The sequence below is a fragment of the Ciconia boyciana genome, chromosome 1 (genome assembly GCF_034638445.1).
Source record: "Ciconia boyciana chromosome 1, ASM3463844v1, whole genome shotgun sequence".
Lineage (NCBI taxonomy): Eukaryota > Metazoa > Chordata > Aves > Ciconiiformes > Ciconiidae > Ciconia > Ciconia boyciana.
The window spans coordinates 5277706-5302022 of NC_132934.1; the positions used below are offsets into that span (position 1 = coordinate 5277706).

At 43.8% G+C, this 24317-nt stretch overlaps 1 protein-coding gene across 2 annotated transcripts in view; it reads right to left on the bottom strand.

The window, feature by feature from the left end:
- The window catches only part of ITIH5 (inter-alpha-trypsin inhibitor heavy chain 5), a 47158-nt gene that overhangs the window by 10684 nt on the left and 12157 nt on the right, over nt 1-24317 (bottom strand). For both annotated transcript variants that reach the window (XM_072865941.1, XM_072866028.1), the window contains 3 exons: nt 16657-16826; nt 15971-16087; nt 1627-1798 (listed from right to left, as the gene is read on the bottom strand). In XM_072865941.1, the coding sequence (XP_072722042.1) occupies nt 1627-1798; nt 15971-16087; nt 16657-16826 (459 nt within the window). The remainder of the gene's footprint in view (nt 1-1626; nt 1799-15970; nt 16088-16656; nt 16827-24317) is intronic.

Genomic DNA, 24317 nt, shown 5'->3' on the forward strand with positions numbered 1-24317 from the left:
CCACTCCAGTGACTGCAGCAAGACAAGGAACAGGAAAGGGGCTAAGACTTCTGAAAAATCCTCAAAATCCAAACTGGTTTTTTGCAAAATGGTTTTGAACCAAAACCCTGCACCTAAATATCCTAACACTCTCTCAGTGTCCATCCAGATCCAAAATTTCAGAAAGAATATTTTCCCCAGAAACAAAAGCAAACCATCCCATGTGGCAGATAGCATCATTTCAAACCCAGCCGTATCACAGAAGCTACCGAGCACTGAAAACTGCCTTTTGCCACATGCACAAATATTTAGCAGCAATACTTTGTTCCCATTTCTTTGGTGTGTGAGTATGACACAGAGGTGTAAGCACAGCACGTTCTTCGTGTGTGTGATCTGTGAGCCTGAGTGCATTCACGTTCACTGGAAGATACTCAAGCAACAGCACTTTTATAGGGAAAATGCAGAGTTAGCCAAAACTAAAGTACTGCCGGCCTGTAGCGGAGAATCACTGCACCTTCCTCTTGAACCTGAGTTAATAATTTCCTTTTACTTTTGTTCTCTGGCAGGTTCATGGACAAACTCAGCTGGTTCCTGCACAGGTCTTTTGGCACTTCAGGAGTAAAAAACTTTGTACTCTGAGTTTAGTCCCACTATTGGTAATTGTTTAACTGGGCAGGTCCCTCGACCGCTTCCTAAACTCTTCCTCTCACAATGCAAACAGTATGGCAAACCATCCTGTTCGCTGTGTTTTTCCATCAGAGAGTTTCCTTTGCTAGGAGCGGTCACTTGCTCAGGGGCAGCCATGGGAAGGCCCTGTCTGACCTTCAACCAGCTGTGACAGCTTGCATGGGGAAGAATCTGCATAGGTCATGTTGCAGCTCTCTGCTTACCTGGGGAGTGCTCAGCTAGGATGGGCACAGCTGCCAAAGTATGTTTGATTATAAACCTCACTATATTTTTTTTATACTAGTGTCCATAGCCTCATAGGAGGCCACTGAATCAAATTCAAAATCATGCCTGCACTCTGCTACTGTTCTGGGGACTCCTCCTCTCCGCTCTTCACTCCTGGCAACAAGGCACAAGCAAAAAGGGACAAGAAATTCTTAAATGTCATTCTGGCTGCTCCTTGGTAGAGACAAGAAGACAGTACTAGGTGAGAAACCAGGTTTTGCAGAAGGCAATCCCACAGCCCACACTGGGTAGTCCATCCCTGGAGTTTCCAGCCCAGTCAAAATCACGTGCCTGCTTTTATACAGGCTTTCAGAAACTGCACAAGTACCGGCCCTGTGTGTCCTTCACCAGGATATGGTATTTTTTCCTGTGTCCTCAAGAAATAACGCTGGGAACTTTCCCACTCTGAGGTTCCCACCAGATAAATGGGAGAATGGGCCCAAGTTGGCTTTAATAAATATATCAGGTCATATGACTGGATCTGGCGACACCTTCCCATCATGTACACTGATAAAGAGCACATATCATTCTGTCACATAACCCTGAGTGGTGGTAGGGAAGGGGCCCCCTTGTCCCATGACCTAAGTCCCAATGTCTTTTTATTGCTACATACTACAGGACCACATTCACCACTCTCCATTCTGGTGTAGTTAATTGCATAGCAAAATTAATCCCGTTCATATCTCTGGATCATACCTCCAGTAGGTGACATGTTATGAATGTACTTTTTGGCATCTCTTATATTATTTGGAGTAACTGGCACCAGCTGGTCCTGCTGCCAGACCTTTATTCGGTTCGAAAAGCCAATTATATTGAAGTGGTCTTCAGGCCTTAGGTCCTGGAGAATTGTGAAGAGAGCTTCTTTGGTCTAGAAAGAGAAGAGAAAAGAGACCAGTAGGCACAACTGTCACTGCTTTAGTGGGCAAGAATTTAATTCTTAAGATGTTCTATCCTATATTGTATCTAAGATGTTAATATCTTATAGATATTTCTACACTGCCAGTTTGGCTCATGAAGAAATTTGGGATGTCCTTCCCTGTCTCAAGGCCTGATGTCTGTGGTGCCAAGTGTAATTGTAAGACGAAAGAACAATTCTTGCCCAAAAGATTTTACAAAGATGTGAGACATGCCTGGATCTAACTGAGCTTAAAAATCATGCATGACAACTAGGATAAAAGCTCCCAGGAAGAACTGGGAGAACCATGCCCTGAACTAAGAGTTACTGAATAATGTTGACTAATACCAAAAGCCTCATGGAGTTCTTCTAAAGTCCTCTAGACTTGCAATAAGCTGTAAGCGGCATATGGTTAAAAAGGTTACTTATGAGTTGAAATACCTCTAAATATGTCAAGGATGCACACGCTCTGTTCATAATTAGGATACTGATTGGTATATACGTCCTCCAATGAATACTTCTAGCAATTAACAAATGTTTAAGCTAATATGTTCAAATAAATAAGATATAAAAAGAAGCCCTGACTAGTCATTGCAGATTCTACCTGCTAGTCGGTTTTGTCCCAGGCATGCTGTTTTTCTAGCAATATGCCAACATTATATTGCTCTGCTGTTCATCATCCTATGTAAATATAGGCAACCAGAGTGAGGAAAGCTGGTATCAAGTTCATAGCGAGAGACGTTAAGGCTTCTGGGTGATGGGAAAGACAGACCACTGAGGCCAAGTCAACAGGAAGAGTGCAGATGTGTGCAGTACTCCCCAGTGCGACCAACTTTGATTTAGCAGCCATGCAGCTGTGTTTGCATGGAGAAAAACTTCAGTTTTGTAAGACCAACTGAGAGAAGATGCCCAAAAGCAGCCTCTGTCCATGCAAACACCCTATATTGGGATGCAAAACACATGGGAGGAATACAAGGCAATATCTGTAAGCAGAGAAATCAGCAGCTTCTCAGCTCTGCCCTTTCTTGGCCACCATTAAACCTTTCAAATTCCAAGGAAAGCTATGCAGGAAATAATATGGTGGACTCATCAGCATTTAAAGGTTTCTCTCATGCCTATCAGGGAAATATGTGAAGGGCTTGTGCAGCAGTGCTGGAAACGACATGTTGCAAGGCCTGATGTTGCTATGTAAAGACAGTTTGGAAAGGAGCTCAATGCACTGATCAAGCTGTGTCATCAATATCCCTCTGGATTCTGCATTGAAGCTGATGATGCAATGATGCAACTGCAAACAAATTACACACCGCAGTGGAATCTCTAATTCTCCCAGCTGGTGACTTGGCTTCCAACTTCATCTGAAGTTAAGGGGAATATTTCCCATAGCTTCAAACATTTTGAAGCCAGGTCTGGAGTCCCTCCCTGCCTGTTTCTGTCCTCCGTATAAACCATTTTCCTCTGTAGGGATCGCAGGATTCATCCCTCCATTTGCTTAGCGGGAACATTGCTCCACGTCTCACCACCATGCATTTGATGAATGTTTCATAGATAAGAATACTAAACCAAATGTTGGTGGAAGAGGCTTTTTCAAAGAGAAGGGGAGAACCCCACTAGGTTCACATCATGATGTGCACCAAATAAGCCTTCAAGAAAATGAATGCCTGCCCCAAATATGAGGGCTGTCTCCCCAGTCTAACAATCCATAGAGAACTTGCTAAGATGAGCTAAATAGCCATTATTTGAAAAATAAAGGAAGGTTTTATGGTCTCTCATCTCCTCTTTTACAATAGCCTTTGTATTGTAAAAATGCATCAGATAATGCATGACATCACCCCTCAGAGGGACATTCAAACATTCACAGTCCCATTTTACAGAGGTGAAAACCAAGACACAGACTACTTTAGTAATGATGTCAAGGCCACAAATGGAGAGCTTTCCAAAACTTGGAGTTTCCAGGTCTCGATCCAGTAGGCCAAACCATCTCTCATGCATGCACAGAAGGGCAAAGCAACAATCACACAGTGGAGAAAAGGACTCTTAGATTTATTTCATGATAACAAGAGTGGCCCATGCATTTGTCCCTCAAAAAATGGGATCAAAGTAAGCAGAAAGTGAAAACGGAGAAGCTTCTATCCTGTGAGAGTGTGATCAGGCCTTCATGCCAACCTCTGCTGAAGGAAATTTTGGGCAGGATGTTAAGGCAAGAAACAATGAGACCGCAACAGCTTCTCATGTGCAACATCCCTCCTCCACTCCCCGCCAGGGTAGGCAAGGGAAAGAAAAAGAGGTGCCTAGAACCAATGATTTGGAGGGAAACTGATTATAATTAACATCACTTGACCTTTCCCCTTACAAACCCCCTATTTTCAGTTTTTTGCAATTCTATCAAACTGCACTTTTCTCAGAGGGATTTATTGGGCTCAAACAGCTCTGTTGTTTCTGAGAACAAGGCAAGAGAAAAAATAATCTTGCTTTGGCCTTCTTGCAGAGAGAATGCATCTCACCTCCAGTGTGCTCAGAAATTCCTTTTGACATTCTTGCCTGTATTCAGCCAAAAGAAAAGGAAAAGAAAAGGAGAAACAACGCAGAGCACCAGTGCAGTTCGTGTGTACACTTGCGTCCAGGCTAGAATTGCAGATGGCTCAGGAGGGAACTGAAGCAGACTTTCCTAGAACACACAGCACTTCCCTACACCCTCATACAGGGGCCAAATGTGGGGTTGGGACCATCTCTCTCTCCCCTTCTTTCATCCTCTTTCCTTTTTGTCTCTTATTTTTGTCACAGTTAAGTCATTTCCATGGAGTTTGAGTCAGTTTTTCCCAGGAAAAAGTTCTGTCATATTTTAATGCAGAGACAGCCTGGATTCTGGCATCTCTATCATGTACTTGTCTCTGCAATTTCAAAAAAACCAAACCTTTGAATTTGTGTAATATATATACATACAAAGATATGTACAAGTGTGTGTACGTGCACATGGTTTTGCTCCAAAGCAAACAGAATGAGGGAGGCCATATGGTTCATTCTCCTGTAGCTTTTACCTCATCCCCAGTAAAAATAAAGGGTGGGATTCAGCTTTCCCAACTCAGTCATCAGAAAGCTGGGCATTGCATCTAATCCCTCTCTAGGCAGGGGAAGACACCTCCAGAGAGTAATCCATCCCATCTGTTTTGGATAGGTTTTAGGATGGGCTGAGTCATTGTCTGGAAGTGCCTGTCTCCCAGCATTGCCTCCAAGAGGCTGAGTACCTCAGCTATAGAGAAGGTGGGACTCACCTCAAGACCAAATTCTGCCCAGTCCTGAGCACTATAATGCTTACTGGAGCCAAAAAGAGCTGAACTGGCTCTCCACTTCTCCCAGAATGCTCTGAATTGCCTGGCTCATCCTATGTGTTTCCATCTCTCCTCCCAGCTCATAAGGACATCCAGGTTTATACTAAAGACTGCAGTCGTCACGGGGTGGCAACACACACTTTGCTACCAATATGCCTCACCCATAAATGGGCTGCAAGAGAGACATGACTTCCCTCCGGAGGGCTGGATATGATTCAGGAGCTGGCAGGCAAAAGCAACTTTAAATAAGGAGAATATCTTGGTAAAAGTGCACTGCTTGAAATCCTGAAGTACGTAATTATGACTGAGTGCTGTTGGTGCCCAGCCCTCTCCTCCAGTCTCCACCAGGCCCCAGGCAAGGATTTGCAAAGCTCTTCGTGCAGAGAGTGCCTGGCAGCAGCTTCAGTCGGGACACGGCAGCAGGTTTCTCATTTTGGCCTTGTAAGGCCACAGCTGGAACTTCTCCTGGCTCCGAGAGGCAAAGGGCTGAGGCTGCCGTGGGATTCCCAAGCTGCTCCACTGCCGATGGGGTCTTTGCACTTCCACTCCCGCCTGGCCCCAGTGAGTCATTGCACTAAAACTCATGCCAAAGGTGCTCTCCTGTGAGGCATAAAATTAATCATTTCTTCCCTGGTGAGGGCCAGATCACTCCTCCACGGCTGTACATACAACACTGGTTCATTTTGGGGATAAGCTGGGCACAGATCTAACCTACTTTCACTAAGGAAAACCAGTTTAACGGTCCAGCGCCCTTGTGCCAGGTGCTGTAAGGTGAAACACTTCTCCCAGTGTGTGTGTCTGGGTAGATGCACTTTTGTGTGGAGAGTGGAATAAGGATTGAAGGAGAGGGTGGCAGGAAGTAACAATACAGAACACCTGAAAAAAAAATATCCATTTTTGCCAGTTGGGAATGGTTTGTAGCTGTCAGAGACAATTTTTAAATCAGGATTTAAAAGAGGATAACTCAGTGGAGGAAGATTCCTCTGTTTCCCCCAAATTAGCATGAATGAAATTGAGCTGAAAGGTGGAGACTGAATTGCCACTCCAGTGCATTTGAGTTGAGAAGCTCTGCTTTTGGGAAATATCACTTCCCAAATCTGGAGCAGAATAGTCATGGTTTACAGCTGAGGATAGGTGGGATGACCATGGCTGCCAAGGATTGACCACAGTTTTTGTCTGTGCTTCAGAAATGATGAGAAGCTGAAGACGAGCTCACACTGACTAAATGACTGATGTTCAGATAGTGTGTCCTCAAGCCTACAAGGTCAGAGACAAGCCATCCCAGCCACCACTCTGGTCTTTGTTGTCACTTCCACACCAATACCTGGGCATGCAACGCAACTGCTGCTCTTCTGGTTCTTGCTTGCTAAAGGCCCTGCATCACAGCCAAGATGATTCGGGGCTGTATGACCCCCAGCAACAGCAGGAAGAGGAGAACTCCCTCAGCAACACTGCAGTTCGGCTGTCAATTGTCACTATTGTACCTGGCCCTTGGGGCTAGCTCTGACAGACCCCACTTATCTTAAACACTGGTGGAGCAAAGCATGGGAAAAGACACACTCTCATGGGAGAGCTGAGAACCTTCAGCCCTTTCTTGGGTCAAAGAGCTGCCTCAGAGACATCTGGGATGATGTCAGACCATCTGGGCACCTTTTAGGAGGAATCCGAGTCCCGGTGACATTTCTCTCACAGTCTCTTGTTTGTTTGAGGAGCAGGGTGAGGGCAAAGCCTGGCTACCCTGAAAGCTGTGCAGTTCAAAAGGAGACAATGTGTGGTTGTTAGATGCCATGGCATTGCCAGGCATTGGCCCTGCTATGAACCAAGGGGGGAATTCAAGCACCTCATTATAATGCATGTCCCAAGCCCACGTATTCACACTTTCCATTGCCTAGGAGCACTTGTAAGTGCTTCATCCGAGGCCCACATCCTCTGTGCAAGCTTCATGCCAGCCCATTAAAAAAAAATCAAAAGACTTTCAGTTCATGCTGAATCCAATTCTGTATGGATAGTGGGTCTTTGCAGCACTGTAGTATAACTCAGCCCCTCTTGGAAACGGCTTCCAGATGCAGAGGGAGCTCTCCCAGCACCCACCCCACCAGTGCCTCTGAGATCACTTAGCAATCCCCGGCTGCATCCTGCACGCCCAAACACAGCTGGCATCTGCCCTTACAATGGCTGGGTAGTGAGACATCGACACCAGTGACGCAGCCCCTTTCCAGCTTCAGCCAGCACCAGGGAACCACATGGACTTGAGATCAGTCAGTCTAAAGAGCATGGCTAGCAGAGAGGAAAGCATTCACAACCAAAGCCTTTGGAAAGCAGTACCCATCAGCTGAAAGCACTGCACAAGGACAATCTGCAGCCATATACTGAAGGATGCCACAACTAGAAGACAAAATTTCAGTAGGCTTTACTTTGTCCTTCCAGATCCCCTGTGAGAGACCACATTTGACAAGAAATGAGCTAAGGCACAAGATGTAAGCTCAAAGGGAATTAGGAACCCACAGCTCTGTCCACTAACTTGTCTGAGAGAGCAACAGTGCAGAGAAGGGCTCAGAAACCAGATCTCCTACAGCGAGAAGGAGACAAGTACAAGTAAATATGTTGTTTGGCAAAACAGTGCAAGGAAGCACTGGGAGAAAAAACAGAAGAGCTCCCCCCTCCCCTTCAATATCCTCTATGCTTTGGTTCATTTCTTTCCCTTTCCAAACATGCACAGGCAGCTGATAAAAAGGTCCAGACCTGGCTTTTCCAAGCTACAACAGCAATAGCTCATCAATTCTGCCCATAGTGTGTCAGAGGGATTAATACTGTGAGAGTTAAGGAAAGGCTGGCATCAAAGTCACACCTGAAATAGTGCTATCAAGGCCAGACAAGGTATTGCCATAGACTTGGTTTGGGATCCAGTACCCAAGGTGTGAGCTCCACTGCCATTTTACAGGGAGGAGCAGAGGTACAGAGAGAGCAAAGGGTTGGGCAGTGTCATTCCTGCTAAGGTTTGAAGCCACATCTTGTGAGTTTTGCTTTCCTCTATGGCCCCATTTCCTTTCTGCCCACATAATGCAGATCAGGTGCCAGCACAGCACAGGGACTTTTGTACTAAAAACGGGTTTTAACCCAGAAGGGTATCCTTGGATTTTTTTTACCTTCCTCCATCCCCTCTTTGGGAGGACAATCTGCCCTTTCTTCCTCTACAAGGAGCGTGGTGCAGTTCAGGGACTGCAACTAACCCTCTCCCTGTCAATGTATCTTTGTTCTTTCTTCCTGGCAGACACTGATCGCATAACCAAGGAAAACTCCCTCACAATTCTGGACAACAAGCATTTTGTTTTACACTGACGCTGGCCTGTGATGGGAGGGAGTTTGGTTATAGAGCTCTAGACAGTCAAGGTCTGTCTGCAGTGCATGGTCCAGTCTCTCTTGCCTGAACGTCACAGATCCCTTGCTAGTAACTTGAACATTGCTGACTCCCTATATGGCCTTAGAAAAAGTTGCTTTGTAGTTTCCCAGTCTGCAAAAGAAATACTCCATCATATAGAGCAACTGTTTCTATTGCCTTTTCTGAAAGAGATTTTTCCACTTAACTGAGTAAATCACTTAGCTCCACATTCATCCAGGGCATTTAAGCACTGGATTTCTGCTCAGTGGAAGATAAAACTGCCTTCAAGGATGTGGACAAGTTTAGCTATCAGTTGGGGTAACTCAATTCTCTAGCACCCAACAGCACGGTGAGGATAAATACATGAAAAACTGCAAGATGATCTGATTTCTCAGGAACTGGAGTTTCATGTACCTAGAAGGCACAGTAGATGCTAAGTCTTTGCAATCTCATTGCAGTGTTGAGGATATAAATAAATGCTTGTACAAAGTTTTAAGAAGGCAAGCTCTTATCAGCACCAAACATCATTACTTCAAGCATTTATCAACAGTGCAATATGGATGACATTTGGAGCAGTAAACATTTCTGTACAATAAGTCAAAGGGAAAAGTTTAAAGGCTGCCCCACAGTGCCATACTGAAATAACCCCACTGGAAACAACAGGGCTATCTGGGCAGACAGCCAGACTGACACAGCAGTGTATGAAGGCCACATTCTTGTCTTGTGCTTAGCTCATTTTAAATGGGATCGCATCCCATAACATGCCAGTCGGACACTCAAAACCCCACCCTGTCAGCATGACAAAAAATTTCCATGGAGCTAGCAGCAAAAAGGTCAACACTAAGGGGAAAGTGCCCCATGCCTCCAATGCAGAGCTTGACATCTCTCCCTCTGCTCATCCTCAAAAGGTGGAGTGAGTCCCAGCGCATGAAAACCGTTCCAACAATTTGGGACTTTCATTCTCTGTCACACAAATCAGCAGCCAACACAGCGCAGGGAAGAGTTGACACGCCCAAGATGCTGTCCACAGCACATCCCCTCAATTTCAGCAACCATTAGCTGCTACGTTATGCAGCAGGAGTTGGGCTGAGACACAGGTTGCTATGCTTTTCACGTTGATTAGCCTCCATTCTTCATCATGTAGACACTCTCTCACAGTGGGTGCCTCAGCAGTCGGAAGCCTGCCAGGTTTGAAGCTTTCTAGCCCTTTCTCAGAGCATCCTGTGCGTGTAATCTGCTAGGGGAGATGCATCGCTCCTCCACAGAGAGATGTGTCCTCTCCATGGAGAAAAGATCTGTGCTCTTTCACCAAGGAAAGATTGCACTATTCCTACTCAGGGAAAAGGTGGTATTTCTCCATGAAAAGGAGTGCTGTACTTCCACAGAGATGAAGTATCTGTTATCCCTCTGCAGAGGCTGTGACTCTGTAGCCACCTCCTCTCATAGCCCTGGTCCTTTTTCCTTGAACTGTAACACCTCTTACTTTTAGATGCAACTTCCCCATTTTCATCTCCAGTGAGTGAGGGATGGTGATGATGGTTGGAGCAAAGACCCAGCACTTTTGCTCAGGGTTAGCATTAAGCAATACAAGAGCACTAAATTGTTCTTTAAAAAAAAGCAAACTTGCCTGTTTTCCCACCTGAGAGTCTGCCACAGGGCCCTCACAGTCCTCCAACACCTTCCCATTTTCCCTATTTCCAAATGCCCTCAGCATCTCCAGGTTCCCCACTCCCTCCTGCACATCCCTGCCTCCAACCCTTCCCCTGCCCACTTCTATCCCAAGCTACTGCCTCAGACATGAGCACAGGCCAAGTCTTTGCCCAAAACTCTGCAGAGAAGAGAGCAGATATTTTGGAGACAATGAAGTCACTACATCAGGGGCACCTATCCAAGCAAAAGCTCTCTCCTTGTGATACACATAGTATCATATCCCTCATTCCTAAGGGACCTCAGATTACATCATGTGGGCTTCAGAGTCAGAACTGCCTGCAAACACTGATGACTTCATACAGTAATATAACATGGAAGACCTCACTCGCACAGGCTTCCACATGAGGTCCCACAAGCACTTCTGAGCTTCAAGTGCTCCTCACAGTTAGAAACAGACTGTCCCAGTTGAGCAATGTGTAGTACACACCCCTTATTAGGGTGAAGGGGTATTTACTTGGAAATAGCAGTGTTGTTGCAAGTAATGTTAGATTAATAGCTTAAGTCTTGGCAAAGATCAGGTGTCTTTTAGACTTGGTGGATCTTGTACAACCATAAGCCCAGCCATGGGTTTGCCAGCTAAACAGACAATACTCTGCAGAGACAAGCACAGACAAAGAAAAAAAACCTACCTAAGTTCACATAACAGATCCATGATGAAAACTTGAATAGAAGCCAGGTCTGGCTTCCAGGTATTGCTCCAGCAACTGGAAAAAACACAGTTCCAGCTTGGAAAAGACTATTAAAGAAACCCAGATTTATAGTTTCATAGACTTGCATGTGTATGCCAGGGCCTTGAGCATACTAATGGGCTTTAATGGCTCTGACCAGCCCCACCTGGGGCTTCCACCCACAATCCTGCCCATTTAAGCTCCAGCCTGGGCCCTCAGTTCCAGTCTGAGTCTCAGACCAGGAGCTATGCTGTAGCTGTTTCTAGCTCTGTCACAGCTTATGCCTGGTTATAGACCTCAATGACCCTGATCCATGGACTGACTTCCCAGCTTGATTTTGCTCCTTCCTTTTCACTATGGACTTGTCTGGTGATCACTGGGCTGTGTCTGACACTTCAGTAGCACCTGTTTTGAGTTCATCCTTCAATGAATTCAGCAAAGGTCCTATTGAAACCCTTAGGAGAGCTCTCAATGTCTTTAGGGGGTTTCAGTTCAAGCCTCAGCAGCATTTCCATGCCAAACTCTGCAGTTGCCTTTGCATCCGATTTACTCTGAACCTAGTTAAGGGACTTGCCATTTATAGGTGGTCTGGGGTCTTCTTGGGAAATTCTGTCTCTACTTCTACTGCCTTGGCATGGAGCAAATCAGCTGGGGGCATGTTGGCTGTTAGTCCTGAGACCAGAAGCAGGTGCTCCCTGTCCTGAACATCTGAGGGCATCTTGCTCTGAAGGTTACTCGTTTCTCTGTATGACCCTGTCATTATTTATAAATTTTAGGGTTTGGGGAAGGCAGATTATTTTGCTGCATGACAGGTACTTGCACCTTTCTTGGAAGCTGGGCAATTAGGGTCTATATGGATCTGACACCTTATTTACTGTAGTAGTTCCTGTATTTCATATTCACATCTACAGAGGGGCCTGAGATGACACAGCTGTTGTGTATTCCCAAGTAGGAGGCAGCTGCATGAAGCTGTCAGTGCTGCAGACACTGCATACAGTTCTTCTGCATTCACTCAGGTTGTTGCTTCCCAACAGAAATGGAAAAGCTGACAAATCTTTCTTTTTCACAGTAGCTTTAAACTCACTAAAAGCCGTAATTAGAATTAGCATTTTTTCCAAAGTGCCCTGGTGATTTAAGGTAGTTCTCCTGGGCAGCAGCCATTATTTGGACTCGTAGTCAACAGGCCCACAGCCAGCACTGCAGCAACCAGCAGAAGTCAGTAGAGTTCAGAGTGGGAACATCAAGTCTTCAGGTGCTTGTCTGCTCTCCCACCACCCTGAAACTACTCAGAGGGAGTCTGTGTGCTGAGGCACAGAGGTTTAGGGATATGTATATATAAGGCACTCAGACCCTCAGAAGGGCTTAGACAGTGTGGGTCACAGATCAAGGGTACCGACGGTGTCCCTTGGATGGACGCAGGCAAATAAACTGAAGCACTTGCAAATACGCAGCAGGTCCCAGCTTCAGTTGAGTTCCTCCTAGAGCAATTAACCTCAAAGAAAATTACAGTCTGGCACACTACCATTGACAAGTTGCCAGGCTTGCGGTGTAGCCAACTGTTTAACTGAGTGTGTGGGCATTTATTGCCTGTGGGAAAGGTAAGGTGAAATGAATCTGTGGTTGAAACAACTACATTTTACCTCATGTCTGCAAAATATCTGAAAATCCATCCTCCTGTGGACACATTCATAGCTTGGAACATGTTTGTTCTATAACACTGAAGTGCAGGCTGATAAAGGTCCTTTTTCACCATATTTAGTGGAGCTGGGGATAATCATGGTAATCACAAGGTGGTGAACGTATAACTGGCCCCTCTTTCTCCTAGTTATACCAATGTAAAACTGCTATGTCCCCCTCTACCTGGCCAAAGGCACCATAAAAATCAGCAGGTCAGACTGCTCAGAGGCCCAGATTCTCAGTGGAGGTGGACTGCTGTAACACAGCTGAGTCTGCTAGACATCACCAGAGTTCAGAGGCTGTGAAAACTGCAGGAAGAATATGCATGTTAGCTGATCTTCCCCACAAAGCTAATATATGTCTCAGTGATGTGAGGGGAATGTCTCAAGGGTCTTAATGATTTGATTTAACCTGATCAACCAGTCTCACTATATGTGTTTGCAACTGGGTATGGACATCTTGTTGCTTCAAAGACTGAGATATCTTAGGAAGAAAGGGATGGCACAAACAGATAAAAATGCATGTAGGAAAAAGAAAACCTTAGGAGAGGAAAAGAGAAATGACTCACAATTAGATTGTGGGAACTGCAGGATGCATGAAATCCTGACCCCATTTGAGTCATTTTGCCATTAACTTCATGAATGCAGGTGACTGAAGAGTACAAAAGCTCCTCGCGTTACTATAGAAAAGGGTGCACAGCTGGTGTTTCTCATCCTTGCTTATACAACCCTAAAAACTGTCCTTTACCATAGTTACCGCAGCTGACCTGCAAGAGCACTCTTTACAAATGCTGACTGTATTTTTAGCTGATCTTGCATGTGACCCAGTAGAGACGAATGAGGAAAGACAGTCCCGTGGGAATTCCCAGCTCTCTACAAACCACCGTAGATCACCACAACTGCAAGAGTCCGAGAGAAAAGAAGAAAAGGAGGCATTTCCTCTGCTCAGATGTATCCTGCCACCAGGGGACGTGTCTGTAATTTAACAAACTTCTTAATAACAACAACAATTGGGTAAAAAGGCCACTGAGCAGACATGGGCCATGGTTGTAACTGATCACACTTTCTTAGTGTACCAAAAGAGGCATATTATTCAGCCAGTCCTAGATTTTGGTCTTTCCTTGACTAATCTGTGTGGGGGTTTTATGATTTAGGTAATAATTCTGTGAAGTTCTATTTTTTGGAGCAGTGGAAATCAGAGGAAGATAAGTGCTTCCTGCACATAGCACTCCTCCATAACGTACCAGTCGTTCTCCATAAAAAGAGTATACGGAGATAACAGGCAACAAGTTGGGTACACCCTCAACAAAGGTTCTGGCTAGACGATTCTCTCACTTCAGGCTCAAGAGGCACCTATTTGTAGCTAATTAGCCTGAGATTCATGTATATTTAGCAGTAGCAGCTGGCTAGGCTATGAAGTAGACCTTCAAGGGTTAATGGCCATGTTGTTTCTAGTAAGTATATGAAAAAGAAACACTAATATGCTCAGGAGGAGAATAAAGGCTTTCATCGTACAAGGTTAATCTGCTGACCCAAGTCACTGCTTGCGCAGCTCACACTAGTACCAAAGCCCTTCGGAGTCTTAATCTCCCTGGTTCAGCGCTGTATCGCTGACTGTCTGCTTTCAGCATGCAGGACCGGGTACGTTTGTGCAGTATCTGTCTATTCTGCGAGGCAAGACAGACAGAAGGATAACAGAAAGCCAAGAGCCAGGCTCTGTCCACAGGAATTTGTAAAGATTCAAAGGCATTTTCATTCAAGACCTGATTCAGCATAGTACTAGGTATGTTTGTTGACAACTCTGTTTGCTGCTCAAACAGTCACTGGGGAAGGTAATTAGGAGCCATAAAAGTCATACTCCATTTTAGCTCACAGTGGAGATAATTTGATTTAATAGGGGACACGGCTTCTAAATTAAGATTTATGATCACCATTGAAACAAGACAGTAAAGTTTTTAGCAGAGAGAGAAAGGCATATATGCCCCCAATGTCCTTGTTCAAAGACAGAGAACTGTCAGAGAATGACCATGGTCTATGTTTGTCAAGGACATTTGGGCTAGTGTTGGTGGTCAAGGGAAAAAAAAAGGCTCTCAAATAACCACATTTTCCAGAAATATCACCATGTTCCAGGCAGGCGACCAAGGAGCCTGAATGGACTAATTAGAGCTCCTTAACTGGCCAAGATACAAGTTCAAGCCATTGGCCTTCAGTCATTCTAGTACAGTTACAACAGGACACCATCCATACAAGCTGAAACTGCCTCATATTGATGTCAACCTATGTGGAAACTGTCACTATCCACTGTCATTAGCTCGGCCATGGGAAGAAAGTAGAAGGTAAAGATGTGGCCATCCAAAAGAGAGAAGCAAACTAACTTCTACAATATCTCATGCCTGTGGGGCAAGTCTTCAAATAGAAGGAAACAATACTAACTCTACTAGGACTTTTCTCCTTTTCTGCACAGATATATAAGATGGAAACTAGACTTACCTCTCCAGTGTGAGTGCAGACCTGAGATATATCTGTCAAATCATTCAGAACAGAATTGAAGTCTTAATTTATCTCTGCTTCTAGTTTAGACTGATAATATTGTGTTGAGAGAGAGCGTGTATTTCCCCAGGCACAGTCTGCTTCTAGTTTAGACTGATAACACCATGCTGAGAGAAAGAGTATATTCCCACAGGCATGGTGCCCTTCCAAGTGAACTACTTGGCTCCTGAACTGGCGATGGTTTCCATCTGCCCAGCTCAGAGAACAGAAGAAGCAAAAACGTTTAGGCACCAGCCTGAACCCTCCATGTCAAAGGTCAATTTTAAGCATTGATGATGTGCCCTTCAGCTTGGTATGTTGGCTCATGTCAAGATCTGTGCCCTGAAAAAATGTCTGAGATTTGTGCTGAAAGACCCAGATTCTCAAATAGGACAAACTGACCTTTCTTTCAACAGAACCTGTTGTTATGTATTGCTAAGGGTTTTGCTGAGTTAATTTAAAGACAGCAATACCTTTTCTCTGCTGTTATGGTGGATACAATGGTCTGCTGAATGTACTTTGGTGGGAATTCTCCCTATTCTGCCTCTCTTCAAACTGCCCAGAACAGAACTGCCCAGGACAATCCTATCTGCAGCATCCTAGCTCAGTTGTGACAGCATTGACCTTTTTTACAGAGTGATGAAGTCCTCTGCACTTCTTGTTCCCATCCCATTCCCACTAACATGACAATTTCTCATTGCAGGTAAATCATCTCACCTTGAGGTTTCTTCAGAGCCTCCTCTCACCTCAGACATAGCAAACATTTTGCAGAAGAACCCATCTGGTGAGACAAAGTCTGAACCAAGCTCTCTGCAACCTTACAACCAACCAGTCTATAATAAATGCAAGGACCTCACCTGTTTCAGTTTCGTTCCCACCATGGAAGCACTGCTGTCAAGCACAAATACAACATTCTTTGGCAATGGAGGAAGATCTGTGGGGGCGAAGTAGTGCACGAAATACCCATTAAGAATCTGTGGAAGAGCAAGGAAGTCAGGAACCGAAGGTAGATCATGACGCAATGTTCCACACACATCATTATGGGATATTTGGTTGGGCACACCTGATCCTGCTTTCAGTGTCTGTGTCTACATTGGAGGATATGAGTGCTCCTTGGTATCCCTCTTAATCCTGGTTCCCTGTTTATCCAGACTGGGGGAGCCTGCTGGAGCTCTCCACATCTCCTTCCATGGAGGACATTGGGGTTTCCTCCCAAATGCAGTAAGGATATAACGTATGTACCCAGGGATCAGAACCACAACATGCATTTGGGGAACTGGCCTTGTATCCAGATACATACAGCCAGTATATTGAGAAACTGAAAAGCAGATACAAAAAAGAAACTCAATGAAGTAGGTACCTGTGGGTTTTAAGTCCATCTTGTGGCTGCCAACTGACTGGTTTTATTCTGGATAGTTCTTACAAGATGGAGAAGTAGCCTTCACTTGTAAAACATTTTCTAGGACATTTGGAGCATGCAAGACAATTGAACCATCTCAGGTATAGTTAATAAAACAGAAAAGATGAGTCATGTGTACAGTACCTGAATATCCCCAACGCTCAGCTCCCTGTTGACATCATATCTAATTATGAAGTCTCCCAAAATGCCATTTCGGGCGATCCTGGTTTGCTCGACAACGCTGGGATTGAACGTAACTTTAGCTAAGGTTTTGGTATGTCCAACTACAGTAGAAGGAGGAGGAGAAACATCACCTGTTGAGATAAAACCACAATATTACAAGTTTTTCCGATTGTCTTACAGATGTCTAAGCACAACATACACAGTATTACCATGGAGTCAGGTCAACTACCATAGTTACATACTGAGATTAAAGATCAGCTCAGCAGTGATAAAATAAGAATTTAATAACCCCTCCCCTCTAATTCTAAACTGAAACCAACATTGCAACACTATCAGGGATATAAATGTTTAGGCAAAATTCCTGTGCTCACTTCTATTTGGAGGTCACTGAACTCAAAGGCCAGATACTCTCTATATGACTGTTAATTGCTTTCTGTAAATGATGAACACACAACTTCAGACATGTATGTGGTATTCATTCCAGCCAACTCTAGACATCTAGAATGCAGATCCTATACCTGAGATCCTGCTAGTCAATGCAAGTATGATTCATTTGATCTGTTTAAACATTTCCTCTAGGATTAGATGATTCATACTGCAGATTTCTCCCTATTGATTATAAAGAGTTCTTGAGGTGACTTGTTCAGATGTACTGTAGGCATGTGAGGTGGGATTGATCTGACTAATTGATCGCTTGATCTGACAAGCATCTTGCGTGTAATGTCTACATCTGAACAAGTCATCTTAGCTGCCTTTATATTCAGCAAAGAGTTATCAGTATAGTCACTGCAATTTCAGTCTTACTGATTAAGACAAAATCCAACACTTACTAGTGCAGTCATGCAAACCGCATCCCTGAGATGTAACTCACCCTAATCTCCGAGAGCCCTTCCTGAGTCAATGAAGAGAGATGTGCCTTTCAGAGGGAGTCTCAGAGAAAGACAATAATTTAGGTCTGAGTCAACCTGAAGGAACCTCTGCCTGTCTTGTTAGCTGTGATCATTTTCTGAAGTTGAGGGATATGGAGATTCCTTGTTGTCTCTCTATGTGGCCAAAATCCCACCTTACTCTCTTGTGGTGTGCCAACTGTTCATTCCCTCTGAACTCTGTAAGGACCCTTACATGAGACTGACCAGAGGTCAGATTTGACCTTGAACTTCCCCAGACTTTGAGGGCTTTCCCCCTTATCCTAACTGGCTATTGAAAACACAAAAATAGATTCTCAATTGATGTTCCTCTTGGGTGCTTCAGCTCTCACAGTGATTATTGCAACACTCCTCTGAGGCACAGAAGTTCTATTATGTCTGCTCATGTGCTGATTAAAATTGGTGGGAATGAGATGCTTAATTATACTGGGGGGGGGTCTCAAATCTTTGCCAAAGATGGTCCAAGAAGTCTGTGGTATGGCAGGGAAAAGAAAAGATGGGTGAGATTCAGTTCCAGTTTAGGTGTTCACAATGCAAGTACCTACGTCTGAGCTTATTTTCTAGGCTCTCATTATGCTCAATGGAGATCATGTCAAGAGTGTCAAGGGAGATTAGGGTATGATACATCTGGCCAGACACAGACATCTGCTTTAGGATAATTTTAATTATGTGCTATACCCCATTAACAATACTGATTACAATGACAAGGTGCAGGCAGTCTTGGAAAGCTCCTCTCCAGGGGTTCCTATAACACTGTTTATGTAACGAGGAGTGGCACTTCTCCACCTTTGTAAAGTGCTTTGATCAGCATTAGAGGGATGCAATGTGACATCTGTATGCAACATTGAACACAATCCACCTCACATCTGGATCCCACAGTGATTTACCAAATCGGATACATATGATTACGTCCATTTAACAAGTAGGAAAATGGAGGCATGGAGTGGTTACCTAACTCACCTGACTTCCCGCAGGTCAAAGTCCACAGAAATGCCAGGACTAGGGTTCTTGTGGGTTTATAAAACGATTAGCCAAAGCTGTGGCATTTACTCTAAAGTGCTATGGACAATCTAGACTCCTCTAGGCAAAGGAATGAAAGTAAGAGTCATAAATCAATAGCACTCTAGGATGTTACTTCCATGTTGATTTGGCTTTACTTTTGTAGCTGTCCTGTGAGTGCATTTGAATAGACAAGGCACAAGACCATACTATTGAGGCAGGGAAGGGTTTTCTCATAGGCCCAACTTCTACACAAATAAATTATAGGTGGAGGACCTGGAATGTGAAACAAACACATCAGCAAAAGTCTTGACCAAGGAGGCTAATGACAGCTATTACTCAATTTCAGTAAAGTCAAGAATTGACTCTGTATCATAGCTTCTCTGACTATGCCAATTCCAATCCATCCATCCTGACAGAAACAGAGAGAGAGGTCCCAGCCAGTACATTGAAATCACTTAAGGACACTAGTGTTGGATCTTAAAGGGGGCTTACAAAATGATTACCCAGAGCTTTGACATTTTTTCTGAAATCTGTGTACAGTTCAGGTTTCTCCTGGCAAAAAAAAGTCATAAATCAATAGCTGTATAAGATTTTACCTCCATCTTGATTTGTTTTTACTTTTATTGCTGCCCTTTGATCTGATGAATCAACAGATGTAATATGTTTTTAATACACAATGCATCAGATTTGCTTGTCTTGGCCTTCCTGGATTTTCCATCTGTCTTCTATCACTTCCAAAATCCCATTTAACTGCCAGTGTGTGAGAAATGCCCAGAATTCATAGAAATGGCTTAACAGTTCATTTATATTTTCTGATCTATTTGACGGTTTCACATTACTTCTCAACTGCTGAAAAGCAAGCATTGTCCTCTGTTAGGCTGCCTGGCGATATCACATCAGGGTTAGTGAAAGTCAGTCTCACACTGGAAACAGAAGCTCTCTCCTTATACCTACCACACATATACATCTGTGGCTGTGGCCTTTGGACTTCACTTCTGTGTTTCTCTGCCATAAGTACATTGATGGGTGAGCACAATATGCTGTGTGCCACAACAGCATGAGTTCCAGTCCTAGCACTTCTATGGACTCTGACCATCTGAAATTAGCTGCGTTAGGTAGACACTCCATGCCTCAGTTTCCCCACCTGTTAAATGGGCATAATCACATGTATCCAGTTTTGTAAAGCACTGTGGAATCTGGATGGGATCATGTGGATCACATTGCATTCCTCTACTACTCCTCAAAACACTCTTCAGAGGTGAGAAATGTCATCCCCTGTAACACAGACAGTACTTTAGGAACCCCTGGAGAGGAGGTTTCCAAGGCTGCCTCACATAGCCATTGTCAGTGACAAGAATAGCTGGGGAAGGTCTCCCATCTTCTTCATAGCCACTCATCTCCCATCTCCAGAAAGGAGATTAAAAACAAAAAATGGTCTGATAGGAAAGGTCCAAAATAACTTTTTTTTTCCTGGAATAACAGAAATCAGGTCTGGAAGGCAGGTTATCAAATTCATCCCATATACCCAGACCGAATCCCTTCCTACTTGGTTTTATGACATGGTCTGGAAACACTCCAGACCTCCAGTAAGGGAAACTCAGCACCTGCCCTTGCCAGTCCTTTCCAGAGCTTCACTTTTTCACTATCATATATCTTCAATGTCTAATGTACATTTTTCTTTCTGGATTATAAACCCATGACTTCTTGTTCTTTCTGTTATTAACACAGAAAGCACAGTATTCTTTTCCTCCTTGCAGCAGCCTTTTATATATTTGAATACAGTTACTATGTCTTCCCCCAGGTTTCTTTTCTAGGCAGCACTTGTTATCTGGATCACAATTAGTCTCCTCTGCTTATCAGCCCAGTTCTTTTCAAAAAAGTGACTGAGAGAGGAAAATCTATGAGATATTGCAGAGTACACAGCATGGATGAGCTCCAAAGACTTGAGCTGGTCTGTGCTCACACTGAGGTAGTTAATAGGGGCTTTAGACAAACTTTCAACCAAGTTCAGCTAAAGAAGTAAACAGAGCAGGAAAAAGCATTTTTCATATGAAACCGTAGTCCTCACATGATGAATGGTTAAACCTAAATTATTTTGGAGACTGGCAGAGTCAGGATTAGAGCTCAAATGCAAAGTTCATCCTCCACTAACACATGGAAACTTCTAGATAACTGTGATAAGAAATAAAAACTTTTCTGAGACCTATGACTTTGAAGAGAAATAGTAATTCTCAAGCGGCCTAGTGTCTCCTTGCCCAAGTCTATGACTAGTTTTCACACTGCTGCGCTGGAGGAAAAGGATGAGGACAGTCATCCCTGAGGATGCTGGGTAGGACATCATTCAGAAAATGGCTCCATTCTGAGGTCACCAGAGAAGGCCAGAATCATTGGCCTCAATGTCTCCTGTCTTGGAGTTTGTATGTGACAGAAGACAACACCTGCACATGCCAAAAGATCACTTTCCAAAACTCACATGCCTAATATCTTCCTTTGGGAAAAATACAGCTCCCAGATGGAGCTGTGTGCACAGGAGTCACTGACAAAGGAAATATCCTGGAAAGACCTGTCATCACATTGTCTCTGCTCCATATTCAGAGAGGATGTACGCAGGACTTTCCAAGAGCCTCTATCTATAGCAAAGCACAGCTTTACTTTTCATAAATCACTGGAATTTTTTGTGCAACCAAGTCCAATCTTTTTATCTTGGGCCCCTACAGCCAAAACCAGGCAGAATTGGACTCTTTACTGCTTCTGCTCCTACTGCTGTTATTTCTGCGCTGTTTTATAAATGGCAAAAAAAAGTGTCCTTCACTCTTTCTCATCAAGGGATATCTTCTGTCTATAGGTCTTTAAGTTTTACCTCTTCTGTTTATCACAGACTGTATGGATATTAGCAGTTTGGCTGGAGTCAAAAGTGCAAATCCTGAACAACCATTAAACAGAGAAATTGTTTTTTTCCACTATGCTTCCTGCATGGTACATTGGCTCTATGGATAGCATGTAGAAATCACCACAAATGCAAGAGGATTGGTCCATGAAATAAAGTCAGATCAGCCATTCCTCCACTTTTGGTCATCTTAACTATTGTTATTATATTTTTCATTAGTTTTGCTAACAGTGTTCATTGCCACAATAAGTTGGTATTTCAGTTATGAACATCAGTCACTGCCAGTGCTTATCATCTGGAGCCATGACTCCAAAGCCAAACATATTTGATTTTCAACTTAATTTGTCTATCCTACACTGGATCTTCAGGACCTCTACTCAGAAAAAGAATGTAGTTTCTTATCCAGGTCAGCCAGAGTCAAAAGTATCTAAATGACTTGTGAAGCTACATCCCATCCTCAACAATGGTTTCAGGTTGGTGGTGCTTTGGACATATTACTCAGAATGCCATTTGACTGATGACTTGATGTCACAATACATTTTTCACCTAATACATTCAAGGTCATTTACTAATACTTATAAAAATCGCACATTTTATCATTAACCGTGGGATACTATAGACGTCTTTGTAGACATAGGAAATTGAGGAAGAGAGTTTTCATGACATATTCAAACTCAAACCAGTCAGGCAGTACAATTTTTAATGTGCAGGCCTCCGTTCCTTATTCGGTCATTTTTTTAAGTCATGACCTCTCATTTGGTGCACCACAGGTAACACAGTATGGCAGCATCTGGTCTAGCATCCTTTGCTAGCCACTTACTTACTAGATTGCTACCATGCTCTTCAGTCAAGAGATACTGAAGAGTTTTAATCCACAGGAGTCCAAGAAGAGACCAGACATTGTCTTTTTTCTGGTTTATTCCCAGTTTGCAGACTGTCCGCCAAGCAGCCACTCTTTAAATGTAAGACTCACAATTCACCTGTCTTTCACTTAAAAACCCATAGCCTTCCCTGGAGGTCTCACTGGATGTTCAGATCTCATGTTCTTGGGTCTTCAGGTGTCATATGAGCAAAAAGGCTTTGCAGGGACGATCTAATGACTCAGATGTTTTGCTTTGTGAATCAAGCTTGAGAGATGACAGCCGACTGGAATATAGTGGATTTGCAAGTGAAGTGCTCCTTGCCTTGGCCTTGCCCTCCCTGGGAGTATTGTTGTGGTGTCCATTTGTGTTTAGGAAGGCAGGAAGTTCCAGTTCTCTGCTCCAATTGTGATTGATCGTTGGCCAGAAGACATCACAAGCAATAAATCTCTCCCATCCAAAACAAGCTGTCCTTCTCTGCACCCTGTATTAGACCCTTCTGAGACCCTCTGCCAATCTTTTTTTTTTTTTTTTTTGGTCTGGCTGCTGGTGATGTCCTAATCTCCTTGTCTTGCTTTAGATCAGAAAGAAGCTCAGCAAACCTACTGAATTCATTAACCCTATACACTCATCTGAGTGGCACACACCTGAGTACCAATGAAGACTTGATCTGGCAGAGACACAACCCACTCCTGACTGCCCACGATGGACCCTGAAAGTGTGTTTGGCATTTCAATGACTTCCATAGCAGTGATTTCATGACAGCAAACAGTTTTCACCAACTGTATAGGGCGATTCCACATAGAAAGGGTCTGTAATTGAACTCTGAGCAAGTATAAAGCACAGGGAATCTGAGTTTCAGTTGCTTTACCCATCCTGAATTTGGATATCTATTTTATATACATTTTACTGGCTAGGGAGGCTTATGGAATCTTTGAGCTTGGGCCCATGTTTATATGAGCTGTTTTAAATCTGAAGCACAGTGCCAAGAATGATCAGTGCTCACAGATTGCCATTTGGAGAGCAAGTTACGAGAGTTTTCCCTATATGTCATTTACATATAGGAATTTCCATACTGCACTAGACCAACAGTGTGTCTGCTCTGCTTAGTCTGTCTCTAACCTTGATCAATGCCACATGTTTTGCAGGAAACCATATACCACAATGCACTATGATACTCCCTGATAGGTGAAAACGTTTCCTGTCCCTCCTGATGAGGGGCAGAGCACGTTTATCACACAGTGCATGGATGTACAGCAGAGAGACTAATTAGTTGTATAAGGCTTGACCTGAAGCTAGTCCAAGTCACTGACAGCCTTGATTTCAATGTGATTTGGATGAAATCAGTAGGATCACACTGAACAGTTTAACTCCCTGTTCACACGCTTTAAGGTCTTTACCTGGCAGACATGAACAGCTCCACTGATTTTGCTGGCATTATGTCACTTAGAGTAACTGAGGATCAAGTCCCACAAGACTCCACATCCTGCTTCCAGCTCCGACTCACCCTCTTTTTTTGGTGAAGGTTTTTTGTCAACATGTAACAATCACAGTATCCTGTGCTCTGTTAGTTTACACTAGAAAAATTACCTTTACACTGTCTGAACAGCGAGCGAGGACAGTTGGGGGTAAGAGTAGATACTTGGACCGCACTTAGTGCTTTGGCAAAACATGGATTTTCCTCTTGGAATTTCCCATGTTCTAAAATGCAGGATTTCCTATCTGCCTTGGCTTGGATGGATGGAAAAAACAATTCACTGAAAATAAACAGTTCCCAGGAGGTGTGGAGCCAGGGAAGAGCCTGCTCAAATGCTGAGCACAAGGCCTGAAGGCCCAGTTCAAAGCTCATAAAGACAATAGCAAAAAAAAATTCTATTGAGTTGAATGGGATCAGGCCTATATTCTGTAACCTTCAAAGTTCTCCCGTGCTCATGCACAGATACCACA